This window comes from Ranitomeya variabilis, chromosome 7, assembly GCF_051348905.1.
Source record: "Ranitomeya variabilis isolate aRanVar5 chromosome 7, aRanVar5.hap1, whole genome shotgun sequence".
NCBI classification, from domain to species: Eukaryota; Metazoa; Chordata; class Amphibia; order Anura; family Dendrobatidae; genus Ranitomeya; species Ranitomeya variabilis.
In genome coordinates, this window is record NC_135238.1 from 37,424,610 (window position 1) to 37,438,848 (window position 14,239).

The 14,239-nt window shown below is 44.3% G+C and overlaps 1 protein-coding gene across 2 annotated transcripts in view; it reads right to left on the reverse strand.

The window, feature by feature from the left end:
- Nucleotides 1-239: 239 nt before the first annotated feature.
- Nucleotides 240-14,239, reverse strand: part of LOC143785757 (cytochrome P450 2K1-like) — a 32,549-nt gene continuing 18,549 nt past the window's right edge. Inside the window, exons 6-9 of one of the 2 annotated variants that reach the window (XM_077274852.1) lie at nt 3,584-3,725; nt 2,515-2,702; nt 2,219-2,360; nt 240-1,417 (exon numbers count right to left, since the gene is read on the reverse strand). In XM_077274852.1, the coding sequence (XP_077130967.1) occupies nt 1,230-1,417; nt 2,219-2,360; nt 2,515-2,702; nt 3,584-3,725 (660 nt within the window). In that variant the 3' untranslated portion in view covers nt 240-1,229. The remainder of the gene's footprint in view (nt 1,418-2,218; nt 2,361-2,514; nt 2,703-3,583; nt 3,726-14,239) is intronic. The other variant, XM_077274853.1, reaches the window with a different exon arrangement.

Consider the following 14,239-nt stretch of genomic DNA (forward strand, 5'->3'; position numbering starts at 1 on the left):
AAGTGGATTGGTTGTTGTAAGCCAGTTGAATGGCCACCAAGGTCTCCTGATCTGTCCCCCTTAGATTTTTATCTTTGGGGTCATCTGAAGGCAATTGTCTATGCTGTGAAGATACGAGATGTGCAGCAACTGAAACAGCGGATACTGGAAGCCTGTGCTAGCATTTGTTCTGCGGTGTTGCTATCAGTGTGTCAATAGTGGGAGAAGAGGGTTGCATTGACAATACAACACAATGGGCAGCACTTTGAACACATTTTATAAGTGGTCATAAACTTGTAAATAACTCATGAAAGAATACAGTTATGTTAAAATCAAGCACCCCATTGTTTTTCTTGTGAAATTCTCAATAAGTTTGATATGTTACATGACCCACTTCCCATTGGAAAAAATAACGTTGGATACAAAATGGCCGACTTCAAAATGGCCGCCATGGTCACCACCCATCTTGAAAAGTTTTTCCCCTCCCCCTGTTCCACAAACATGAAGTTGATGTCACCAACCATTCCCATTTTATTTAGGTGTATCCATATAAATGGCCCACCCTGTATATACGAGTGCATTATTTCCCTGCATGTGTGTGCAATAATAACAGCAGCAATTACAATCATTCACTATAGCTGGAAGCCCCCTAGAGTACTTTCCTCAGTTTTATGTCTTATGCCATTGGGTGTAATGATCGTTTTCAGGACTTCCCTCTTCTGAATAATTGCATTGTTGTCAGTCAAGGGGATGGGGAATGGCCGAAAGACCCTGATTAGCGATCTATAAGTGCTGATAAACCTAGAAAAAGGTCATTCTCAATCGACTAATAACTATCTCTCCTGACATTCCAAAATATGTGCACTCTTGGTTTGTAAATGTTTAATGGCAAAAGTAGAGAAAGGCTTACAGCAATTAACTTGATAATGACTGAGCTTCCTTTCTGACTTCATTAGTTGGAGAAAAGTCAGAGGGCCTCTACACATTAGATGTTTGTTCAACTTTAACGTAATGTGTATATGGTTCCCCACCAATCAAAAAAATCCTATCAGTATTTTCTAAAACTAAAAAAAAATTCCGTTAGCTTAAAGGTCAATTAAGATAATTAGAGGCAATTGCAAGATTTATTCCACAGCTTTCTAGTAAAGAGATTTGAAAAATAGATTTAAAAAATAGAAAAGTAAATATATTAAAATATAATCAAACAAAAAAACATCAGTCTCTGTGTTGTCTCTGTTTTTCACCCCAAACTAATAGTTTGGCTTTGCACATGTTATGTATGCTGTGGGCGTTAATGTGAATCCAACACGAGGTTTGAGATTGAGGTCTTCTCTGGAAACTCCTGGAGGCGGATAGAAAGTAAATGCTTGAAGAAGTCCAGTAAAAAACAGGAAAAGTTCCATCTTGGCCAAGCCCTCCCCAGCACAAGCTCTTCTTCCTGCAGAAATGGGATTAGTGAGTTAACAATCTCATGTTGAAAGTAGATTTTGACTCTAAGGCCGGAGTCAAACTAGCATATGGCATCGGATGCGAGATCACGGATGCAATATGCTAGTTAACCTCTGCTCCCGCTCTGCTGCGAGCTGGAGCCGAGTGTATAATAAAATAAAGGAGACCTCCAGAAAGTCACAAAACTTACCTAGAATCCCCTGGAAAGCATTGTTAACTGAATTGTTCTTTTTCATGGCTTCAGGATGTTTTGTATCCAGACCAACGTATACTATAGGTGCATGTACGCCTGCGCATCACCCATGGACACTGACATGGGGAACGTCTTTCAAGATGCCTCCACAAGAAAATTTAAATCAATATAATATATTGAAAGCGTTAAATCCACATGGTTCAGTGAACACATGCAGATTTACCTGTATTCAATAAAAGGCAGCGCTTAGTACGCAGTGAACATACGCTGCGTCCAAAGCGCTGATAGTTCCAGATCGTGGGCACATAAGCCTTATTGTAAAGTGCTGTAGAATATGTTGGCGTTGAATAAATACAATTATTATTATTATTACTCTAGGCTATGTTACAAAAAAATTACAAAGTGCTCATGCATATGCTGAGCATCTTAATAAGACCATAGAACATTTTTAAACTTTTTGGAAGAAAAAATATGAGATTTAGAAAAAATATATATTATTGCTTGTTAAAATATAGTCATTTTGTTGGGCATTGTTTTGTCAGTTAAGTGACATGTAAAATGATTTTATTTTTCATCTTAATGCTCCTCATTACTTACCTACTGAGAATGGCATAAATGCATCAGGTCGGACAAATTTCCCATTTTCATCTAAGAAGTGATTAGGATTGAAATCATAGGGAGTTTTCCATTGGGTCTTGTCAAAGAGAACTGATGTCAGGAATGGAATAACCTCTATACCCTGTGAACAATAAATCAGCAAATATAATTTTTATTATATACATTTAAAAAATATGAGATTATTTGGATGGCTGTGGACCCCATAGCAGTCCCTTTTACTAACAGGTAAACGCTTACAGTACTTGAGCATAAGGACATTTTTAACATAAACTCACTTTTGGGATCAGGTATCCCCGCAAATACACATCAGTTGGAGTTGAGCGCGACACGTTCAATGGGACAATATTTCCAAACCTTTGTATTTCATGTATTACTGCATCAGTATAAGGCATTTTCTTCCGATCTTCAACTGTTGGCAGCTGTCCAGGTTTAATATGTGTTTTAATTTCCTCCTGTACCTTCTCTATAAAGCAAAAGAGAACATATTTTGTTACATTTTGTACTAGCACAACATTACCAATGTATTTAATTAATATATTATATGATTTTGTCATGATTTGAATGGTCAGTTAGTGCTATGGCATGGTTACAGCTTACGCTCATAGTGTATTGACAGGTGACTGAAGCCGCGCCGGCTGCACCACTATGATTGAAAGCCAGAGGCTGCCGAGAGGAATAAAGTTAATTTCCTCCCAGTAGCTAAGCTTTCAGTGCAGTGGCCGGGCAGCTTTGGAATGTTATTAACATGCAGATTAACCTTATATCTGCAGGTTAATAGTATTTGGGAACATGACAGGTTATCTTTAAATAGAGTGGAGATCAAGCATGGGCACTGCGGCTCCATTCATTCTCTATTGGACTGCTGGAGATTGCATCAAGAATTCCTGGTATACTCCTTCATATAACAAAGTTCTAAAGCTTGAAGAGACTAAAACTTGGATTTTTATTGGCTCTGAAAAAATTATTTTAGGTGCAATCTAAATGTCACATTCTGCCAAAAATCACATGTCCCTGTCTAGGATGGGTGTCAGCATCATGCTAGGACATTAGAAAATATAAAAAATGCAATAAATGCAAAAAAATATATGCTAGAATTACTTCAACTTAATTGATAATTTGTTTTTGCAATTGTAGTAAAATTGCAATTAAAAATTGACTTCTACAGGGGCGGTCATCAAAAAGATGGCCATTATACAGTAAATAGAATATGATGCAAAAGTGAATAAATAACAGAAAATCTGAGTAAAGTGGTAGCCTTCAGAAAGAGGTGATTTGGTGCTCTATAGACATTGTATCTGTTCACCTACAGTCTTATATAACTTTTAAAAATATATCAAGAATTACTTTGAATTTCTGGATACTTCATCATCAATAAAATTCCCCAACGGATTGTTGTAGATGTAGTTTCAGTTCCAGCACCGAAGAGATCCAGGACGGAAGCAAGTAGATTTTCTTCATTAAAATGTGTCTGAGGTTTCGTTGTTTCCTAAAAATACATAACACAAATATTCCCCATATTACCGTAATGAGCTTGTTGCCTGAAATACTAAGCTAGTCACAGTAATGTTCTCATGACTGTAGTTTCCTGAATGGGAAGTTTTAAGGAAATGTTATCGTTTCACCCCTCAGTGTGCCTGGGATGCAGTTATTGACAGCTAAGCAGTCCAATCTTGTAAAGGGGCATGCTGAAGATGTCAGTACTTTGATTGACAACAAATTTAAAAAAATTGACCGTCACATGCAAACATAGACTAAGGGTACTGTCACACAGTGCCATTTTCATCGCTACGACGGTACGATTCGTGACGTTCTAGCGATATCGTTACGATATCGCAGTGTCTGACACGCAGCAGCGATCAGGGACCCTGCTGAGAATCGTACGTCGTAGCAGATCGTTTGGAACTTTCTTTTGTCGCTTGTTCACCCGCTGACATCGCTGGATCGTTGTGTGTGACACCGATCCAGCGATGTGTTCGCTTGTAACCAGGGTAAACATCGGGTAACTAAGCGCAGGGCCGCGCTTAGTAACCCGATGTTTACCCTGGTTACCAGCGTAAACGTAAAAAAAACTAACAGTACATACTCACATTCCGGTGTCTGTCCTCCGGCGTCTCAGCTTCTCTGCACTGTGAGCGCCTGCCGGCCGGAAAGCGAGCACAGCGGTGACGCGGTGACGTCACCGCTCTGCTTTCCGGCTATGGTGCTTACACAGTGGAGAGAAGCAGAACGCCGGGGGACAGACACCGGAATGTAAGTATGTACTGTTTGGTTTTTTTACGTTTATGCTGGTAACCAGGGTAAACATCGGGTTACTAAGCGTGGCCCTGCGCTTAGTAACCCGATGTTTACCCTGGTTACCCGGGGACTTCTGCATCGCTCCAGCGCCGTGATTGCAAAGTGTGACCGCAGTCTACGACGCTGGAGCGATAATCATACGACGCTGCGACGTCACGGATCGTGCCGTCGTAGCGATGAAAATGGCACTGTGTGACAGTACCCTTAGTGTGAACAGGTGCTGAACCTAGAGTCACCAACTCATATACAGTCAAATAAATAAGTGCGGACACTGTAGCACCAAAACTTGCAAACATCAAATATGAAAATTGAATTGCATTACTGCACTAGAAATATAAAAATTTAGAAAGTTTAGCGCATAAATTGGCCAATTCATGTGTACCTGATAGCCACGATAAGGCATTTCTCGTATACCAGGGCCTAGCAATGACTTTCCTCTCTGATAATAAAGTCTTCATCTGAATGGGAACCTAATGTGAGTCCTTTCTTATCCTGGCTAACAGGTACACATGAATTGGCCAATTTATGTGCTATACCAGACCTGGGCAAGATGCGGCCCTGATGATTTTAAACGGCCCACCAGCTAGCTGTCACTTCTGACAGCTGCCCCCGACACCGCTTGGCCAGACGCTGAGGTGAGGTGACGCAACGGCCTGGAATGCAATGTGAGCAGTAGAGCCGGGTTGAATATCAGTGGCGGCGGCCATCTTCCTGAGGCCACGCGTGCGCAGATGGAGTGCTCTGCTTCACGGGGCTTCAGGAAAATGGCCGCGGGAGGCCGTGCGTGTGCAGATGGAGATTGAGGCGGCCATTTTCCAGAAGCCGAGTTTGCAGATTTAGATCTCGGCTTCAGGAAAATGGCCACCGCGATCTCCATCTGCGCACGCGCGGCCTCCCGTGGCCATTTTCCTGAAGCCCCGTGAAGCAGAGCACTCCATCTGTGCACACGTGGCCTCGGGAAGATGGTTGCCGCCACTGATATTCAACCCGGCTCTGCTGCTCACATTGCATCCCGGGCCGCTGCGTCACCTCACCGGTGGAAGAGACCCTGCGCATGCCAAACTGCACCTCTGCCGCCGCCACACCATTGCTGCAACCCCCCATGGACACCAGGCCGTGGCGTCACCCACCTAAGCAGGAAGGGACCCTGCTCAGGTGCACGCCGTACCGCATCACCCAACCTCTGCCGACACCATGCCTCCTGTTGTGAAATTGGATTTTGGGCTCCCCCGGTGGCCACTGGTGGAATTGAACTTGTGTGCATCATCCCCTCTGTTCACCTGTTCCCATCAGGATGTGGGAGTCGCTATTTAACCTTGCTCCTCTGTCACTTCCATGCCGGTCAACATTGTAATCAGAAGCCTTTCTGTGCATGTTCCTGCTACCAGACAACTTCCAGCTAAGTCGGACTTTTGTCCTTGTTTGTTTTTTGCATTTTGTTCCAGTTCACAGCTGCAGTTTCGTTTCTGTGTCTGGAAAGCTCTTGTGATCTGAAATTGCCACTCTGATGTTATGAGTTAATACTAGAGTCTTAAAGTAATTTCAGGATGGTGTATTGATAGGGTTTTCAGCTGACCATGAAAGTACCCTTTCTGTCTTCCTGCTATCTAGTAAGCGGACCTCGATTTTGCTAAACCTATTTTCATACTACGTTTGTCATTTTCATCTTAAATCACCACCAATATATGTGGGGGCCTCTGTCTGCCTTTCGGGGAAATTTCTCTAGAGGTGAGCCAGGACTATATTTTCCTCTGCCAGGATTAGTTAGTCCTCCGGCCGGCGCTGGGCGTCTAGGGATAAAACGCAGGCTACGCTACCCGGCTACTGTTAGTTGTGCGGCAGGTTTAGTTCATGGTCAGTTTAAGTTTCCATCCTTCCAAGAGCTAGTTCCTATGTATGCTGGGCTATGTTCTCTTGCCATTGAGAACCATAACAGTTTGACCGGCCCACAAAGGGTTAAATTAATTGGCAGAGAAAGGAGAGAAAAAAGAAGTCTGCTGAAATTTTTTTTTTTTTTTTTCCCTTCAGTTCTGAGTGTGCTTTCAATTGAATCACTTGCAAGTCTGCCTATATTGCAGCCTTCCTCTCTCTCTCTCCTTCTAATCCTGGAATGGCTCTGTGTTCACCTGTTTAAAATGGATATTCAGAGTTTAGCTGCAGGTTTGAATAATCTCACCACGAAAGTTCAAAATTTACAAGATTTTGTTGTTCATGTTCCTATATCTGAACCTAGAATTCCTTTGCCTGAATTTTTCTCGGGGAATAGATCTTGCTTTCAAAATTTCAAAAATAATTGCAAGTTGTTTTTGTCCCTGAAATCTCGCTCTGCTGGAGATCCTGCTCAGCAGGTCAGGATTGTGATTTCCTTGCTCCGGGGCGACCCTCAAGATTGGGCTTTTGCATTGGCTCCAGGGGATCCTGCGTTGCTCAATGTGGATGCGTTTTTTCTGGCCTTGGGGTTGCTTTATGAGGAACCTCATTTAGAGCTTCAGGCGGAAAAAGCCTTGATGTCCCTATCTCAGGGGCAAGATGAAGTTGAAATATACTGCCAAAAATTCCGTAAATGGTCTGTGCTTACTCAGTGGAATGAGTGCGCCCTGGCGGCGAATTTCAGAGAGGGTCTCTCTGATGCCGTTAAGGATGTTATGGTGGGGTTCCCTGTGCCTGCGGGTCTGAATGAGTCCATGACAATGGCTATCCAGATCGATAGACGTCTGCGGGAGCGCAAACCTGTGCACCATTTGGCGGTGTCTACTGAGAAGACGCCAGAGAATATGCAATGTGATAGAATTCTGTCCAGAAGCGAACGGCAGAATTTTAGACGAAAAAATGGGTTGTGCTTTTATTGTGGTGATTCAACTCATGTTATATCAGCATGCTCTAAGCGTACTAAGAAGCTTGATAAGTCAGTTTCAATTGGCACTTTTCAGTCTAAGTTTATTCTATCTGTGACCCTGATTTGTTCTTTATCATCTATTACCGCGGATGCCTATGTCGACTCTGGCGCCGCTTTGAGTCTTATGGATTGGTCCTTTGCCAAACGCTGTGGGTATGATTTAGAGCCTCTTGAAACTCCTATACCTCTGAAGGGGATTGACTCCACCCCATTGGCTAGTAATAAACCACAATACTGGACACAAGTAACTATGCGAATTAATCCGGATCATCAGGAGATTATTCGCTTTCTTGTGCTGTATAATCTACATGATGTGTTGGTGCTTGGATTGCCATGGCTGCAATCTCATAACCCAGTCCTCGACTGGAACGCTATGTCTGTGTTAAGCTGGGGATGTAAGGGGATGCATGGGGACGTACCTTTGGTTTCCATTTCGTCATCTATTCCCTCTGAGATTCCTGAATTCTTGTCTGACTATCGTGACGTTTTTGAAGAACCTAAGCTTGGTTCATTACCTCCGCACCGGGAGTGCGATTGTGCCATAGATTTGATTCCGGGTAGTAAATACCCTAAGGGTCGTTTATTTAATCTGTCTGTGCCTGAACATGCTGCTATGCGAGAATATATAAAGGAGTCCTTGGAAAAGGGACATATTCGTCCTTCGTCATCTCCCTTAGGAGCCGGTTTTTTCTTTGTGTCTAAGAAAGATGGCTCTTTGAGGCCGTGTATTGATTATCGGCTTTTGAATAAAATCACGGTTAAATATCAATATCCGTTGCCACTGCTGACTGATTTGTTTGCTCGCATAAAGGGGGCCAAGTGGTTCTCTAAGATAGATCTCCGTGGGGCGTATAATTTGGTGCGAATTAAGCAGGGGGATGAGTGGAAAACCGCATTTAATACGCCCGAGGGCCACTTTGAGTATTTGGTGATGCCTTTTGGCCTTTCAAATGCCCCTTCAGTCTTTCAGTCCTTTATGCATGACATTTTCCGTGATTATTTGGATAAATTTATGATCGTGTATCTGGATGATATTCTGATTTTTTCGGATGACTGGGACTCTCATGTCCAGCAGGTCAGGAGGGTTTTTCAGGTTTTGCGGTCTAATTCCTTGTGTGTGAAGGGTTCTAAGTGCGTTTTTGGGGTTCAAAAGATTTCCTTCTTGGGATACATTTTTTCCCCCTCTTCCATCGAGATGGATCCTGTCAAGGTTCGGGCTATTTGTGATTGGACGCAACCCTCTTCTCTTAAGAGTCTTCAGAAATTTTTGGGCTTTGCTAACTTTTATCGTCGATTTATTGCTGGTTTTTCTGATGTTGTTAAACCATTGACTGATTTGACTAAGAAGGGTGCTGATGTTGCTGATTGGTCCCCTGCTGCTGTGGAGGTCTTTCGGGAGCTTAAGCGCCGCTTTTCTTCCGCCCCTGTGTTGCGTCAGCCTGATGTTGCTCTTCCTTTTCAGGTTGAGGTCGACGCTTCTGAAATCGGAGCTGGGGCGGTTTTGTCGCAAAGAAGTTCCGACTGCTCCGTGATGAAACCTTGTGCTTTTTTTTCTCGTAAATTTTCGCCCGCCGAGCGGAATTATGATATTGGGAATCGAGAGCTTTTGGCCATGAAGTGGGCTTTTGAGGAGTGGCGTCATTGGCTTGAGGGGGCTAGACATCAGGTGGTGGTATTGACCGACCACAAAAATTTAATTTATCTTGAGTCCGCCAGACGCCTGAATCCTAGACAGGCGCGCTGGTCGTTGTTTTTCTCTCGGTTTAATTTTGTGGTGTCATACCTACCGGGTTCTAAGAATGTTAAGGCGGATGCCCTTTCTAGGAGTTTTGAGCCTGACTCCCCTGGTAATTCTGAACCTACAGGTATCCTTAAGGATGGAGTGATATTGTCTGCCGATTCTCCAGACCTGCGGCGGGCCTTGCAGGATTTTCAGGCGGATAGACCTGATCGTTGCCCACCTGGTAGACTGTTTGTTCCTGATGATTGGACCAGTAAAGTCATTTCTGAGGTTCATTCTTCTGCGTTGGCAGGTCATCCTGGAATCTTTGGTACCAGGGATTTGGTGGCAAGGTCCTTCTGGTGGCCTTCCCTGTCACGAGATGTACGAGGCTTTGTGCAGTCTTGTGACGTTTGTGCTCGGGCCAAGCCTTGTTGTTCTCGGGCTAGTGGATTGTTGTTGCCCTTGCCTATCCCGAAGAGGCCTTGGACGCACATCTCGATGGATTTTATTTCGGATCTTCCTGTTTCTCAGAAGATGTCTGTCATCTGGGTGGTGTGTGACCGTTTCTCTAAGATGGTCCATTTGGTTCCCCTGCCTAAGTTGCCTTCTTCTTTCGAGTTGGTTCCTCTGTTTTTTCAAAATGTGGTTCGTTTGCATGGTATTCCGGAGAATATCGTTTCTGACAGAGGAACCCAATTCGTATCTAGATTTTGGCGGGCATTCTGTGCTAGGATGGGCATAGATTTGTCTTTCTCGTCTGCTTTCCATCCTCAGACTAATGGCCAGACCGAGCGGACGAATCAGACTTTGGAGACATATTTGAGGTGTTTTGTGTCTGCAGATCAGGATGATTGGGTTGCTTTTTTGCCTTTAGCGGAGTTTGCCCTCAATAATCGGGCCAGCTCTGCCACCTTGGTGTCTCCTTTTTTCTGTAATTCGGGGTTTCATCCTCGATTTTCCTCCGGTCAGGTGGAATCTTCGGATTGTCCTGGAGTGGATGCTGTGGTGGAGAGGTTGCATCAGATTTGGGGGCAGGTGGTGGACAATTTGAAGTTGTCCCAGGAGAAGACTCAGCTTTTTGCCAACCGCCGGCGTCGGGTTGGTCCTCGGCTTTGTGTCGGGGACTTGGTGTGGTTGTCTTCTCGTTTTGTCCCTATGAGGGTTTCTTCTCCTAAGTTTAAGCCTCGGTTCATCGGCCCGTACAAGATATTGGAGATTCTTAACCCTGTGTCCTTCCGTTTGGACCTCCCTGCATCTTTTTCTATTCATAATGTTTTTCATCGGTCATTGTTGCGCAGGTATGAGGTACCGGTTGTGCCTTCCGTTGAGCCTCCTGCTCCGGTGTTGGTTGAGGGCGAGTTGGAGTACGTTGTGGAAAAAATCTTGGACTCCCGTGTTTCCAGACGGAAACTCCAGTATCTGGTCAAATGGAAGGGATACGGTCAGGAGGATAATTCTTGGGTGACTGCCTCTGATGTTCATGCCTCCGATCTGGTCCGTGCCTTTCATAGGGCTCATCCTGATCGCCCTGGTGGTTCTGGTGAGGGTTCGGTGCCCCCTCCTTGAGGGGGGGTACTGTTGTGAAATTGGATTTTGGGCTCCCCCGGTGGCCACTGGTGGAATTGAACTTGTGTGCATCATCCCCTCTGTTCACCTGTTCCCATCAGGATGTGGGAGTCGCTATTTAACCTTGCTCCTCTGTCACTTCCATGCCGGTCAACATTGTAATCAGAAGCCTTTCTGTGCATGTTCCTGCTACCAGACAACTTCCAGCTAAGTCGGACTTTTGTCCTTGTTTGTTTTTTGCATTTTGTTCCAGTTCACAGCTGCAGTTTCGTTTCTGTGTCTGGAAAGCTCTTGTGATCTGAAATTGCCACTCTGATGTTATGAGTTAATACTAGAGTCTTAAAGTAATTTCAGGATGGTGTATTGATAGGGTTTTCAGCTGACCATGAAAGTACCCTTTCTGTCTTCCTGCTATCTAGTAAGCGGACCTCGATTTTGCTAAACCTATTTTCATACTACGTTTGTCATTTTCATCTTAAATCACCGCCAATATATGTGGGGGCCTCTGTCTGCCTTTCGGGGAAATTTCTCTAGAGGTGAGCCAGGACTATATTTTCCTCTGCCAGGATTAGTTAGTCCTCCGGCCGGCGCTGGGCGTCTAGGGATAAAACGCAGGCTACGCTACCCGGCTACTGTTAGTTGTGCGGCAGGTTTAGTTCATGGTCAGTTTAAGTTTCCATCCTTCCAAGAGCTAGTTCCTATGTATGCTGGGCTATGTTCTCTTGCCATTGAGAACCATAACAGCCTCCTGTGACCCTGCTCTGCCACCACCAGCCCTCAGGTAAGATACTGTAAATTCGGACAATAAGACGGACCCCCATCTTATAAAAAATCTTTTTTTCTGCAATTTTCACCCCAAATTTGGGGTGCGCCTTATGGTCCGGTGCGTCTTATAGTCAGAAAAATACGGTAATTATATTAGTCCGGCCCTCTAAAACCATCCCAATTTCTCATGCGGCCCCATGGCAAAATTAATTGCCCACCCCTGTGCTAAACTATCTCAATTTTTCATATTTCTACTGCAGTAATGCAATTCAATTTTCATATTTCATGTTTGCATGTTTTGGTGCTACAGTGTGCTGCCTTATTTATTTGACTGTATATGAGTTGGTGACTCTAAGTTCAGCACTGTTCACACTTAGTCTATGTTTGGATGTGACGGTCAATTTTTTAAAATTTGTATTCGTTAGCCTTCTGACTGAGCACTCCACCTTTTAGCCACAGGTGTTTTTAATCACAGCTGGACGACTGCCCCTCCACAGAGAGAGATTTTTGTCTAAGAGAGGACTCACATTAGGTTCACATTCAGATGAAGGCTTTATTCTCACAGAGGAAAGGCAATGCTAGGCCATGGTATACGAGAAATACCTTATCGCGGCTACCAGATACACATGAATTGGCCAATTTATGTGCTAAACTTTCTCAATTTTTGATATTTCTAGTGCAATAATGCAATTCAATTATCATATTTCATGTTTGCAAGTTTTGGCGCCACAGTGTGCTGCCTTATTTATTTGACAGTACTTTTATTGACAGCTCAGTCTCCCAATCTGGCACAGGGGTGTGCTGAGCTGTTACTGTGTACATTGACAGCTCGACAGTCCAATCTGAGACTGGGAGGCTCTGGCTGTCTCCAGGTGTTCAAAGTCCCAGGTGATTACCAGGCTACTTAACTGGGCTGTTACTCCCAGACCTCTAACTGATGTACATTCAGCTAAGTGTTGTTTGTCTCTCTGTGCCTTGAGCTCTGTTTGTAGATCTTTCATTTTAAGATCTTGTTCTTACCTGTGAAGAAACCAGATTATATCTTAATTACCTAGACAACCATGTTTAGCAAACCAAGAAGAATTGACTTTTTATCTGTATGATGGATTTTGGCTGTAAGTGTTGATTTTTGTGGGTCAAGAAAACTTTTGTTTGTTTAAACCTGGAATATTGACTAGTAAGCTGGTATGTGATATAACATAGTGTGCTTTTATCTTTGATGAATAGTGAGGTCTGCTGATATGCTAACTATGCATTGTGTTACGGAGCCAGTTTGTTGACTTCGAACAGGGAGGGAAACAATATGCAAATAGTTTAAATATTAAAGTAATGCTATTTGATCCATTCACCATTGTTCTACTTTTCACTGCTCTCGGTTAGCTCCTAAGCTTGTTGTTACCTCCTTGCTGTGGGGGCCCAAAAGTGGGGAGCCACTGGTAGGGGTATGCAACACTGGAAGCGGCTCTAATCCCAGTGAGTCAGCGGAAGGGTGAGACTCTGCAATTTGCTCCATCTTAGGTATTTGCTGGGTCTGTGCTGTTTGCTATTGTGTGTTGTGGTTCAATAAAGTATTGCCACACTGTTTAACCCTCACCCTGTGTTGTCTGAGTAGTGTTCTGCCCATTGGGAGAGAGAGCAGGCGTTCAGTGGTATGAGCCCTGGTCCATGCAGTCTTGCTAAAGACAGCTGGGCCAGCAGATGAGAGCACCCACTGACCCCCGTTCTCCACATAACCATCCTTCTGTTTAACACCTTCTGCTCTGATCTACTATCCTCCTGGTTTTCTGACCTCCAAACATCATCACAAAGCCAATTGCAGGGTCAGATAATTAATTTGTTGAAGACCTCCTACAGCCGTCCACTGCTGGCATGGACTGTGATGTCGGTACCCCCTGATGTGCAGTTGATCTCTCCCAAACCTGTAATGGCCTGACTAATTTTCAGGAGAGAAAGACCAGGGCATTCAGGGAAAGCTGTCAGTAGTGTTGAGCATTCCGAAACCGCAAGTATCGGTATCGGCCGATACTTGCGGTATCGGAATTCTGATACCAAGATCCGATACTTTGTGGTATCGGGAATCGGAATCGGAAGTTCCCATTGTATGGTTCCCAGGGTCTGAAGGAGAGGAAACTCTCCTTCAGGCCCTGGGATCCATATCCATGTAAAAAATAAAGAATTAAAATAAAAAATATTGATATACTCACCTCTCCGGAGGCCCCTGGACATCACCGCTGGTAACCGGCAGCCTGCTTTGCTTAAAATGAGCGCGTTCAGCACCTTCCATGACGTCACGGCTTCTGATTGGTTGCGTGCCGCTCATGTGACCGCCACGCGACCAATCACAAGCCGTGACGTAATTCTCAGGTCCTAAATTCCTAGAATTCGGAATTTAGGACCTGAGAATGACGTCACGGCTTGTGATTGGTCGCGTGGCGGTCACATAAGCGGCACGCAACCAATCAGAAGCCGTGATGTCATGGAAGGCCCTAAACGCGCTCATTTTAAGCAAAGAAGGCTGCCGGTTACCAGCGGTGATGTCCAGGGGCCTCCGGAGAGGTGAGTATATCAATATTTTTTATTTTAATTCTTTATTTTACACAGTAATATGGATCCCAGGGCCTGAAGGAGAGTTTCCTCTCCTTCAGACCCTGGGAACCATCAGGATACCTTCCGATACTTGGTATCCCATTGACTTGTATTGGTATCGGGTATCGGTATCGGCGATATCCGATACTTTTCGGGTATCGGCCGATAC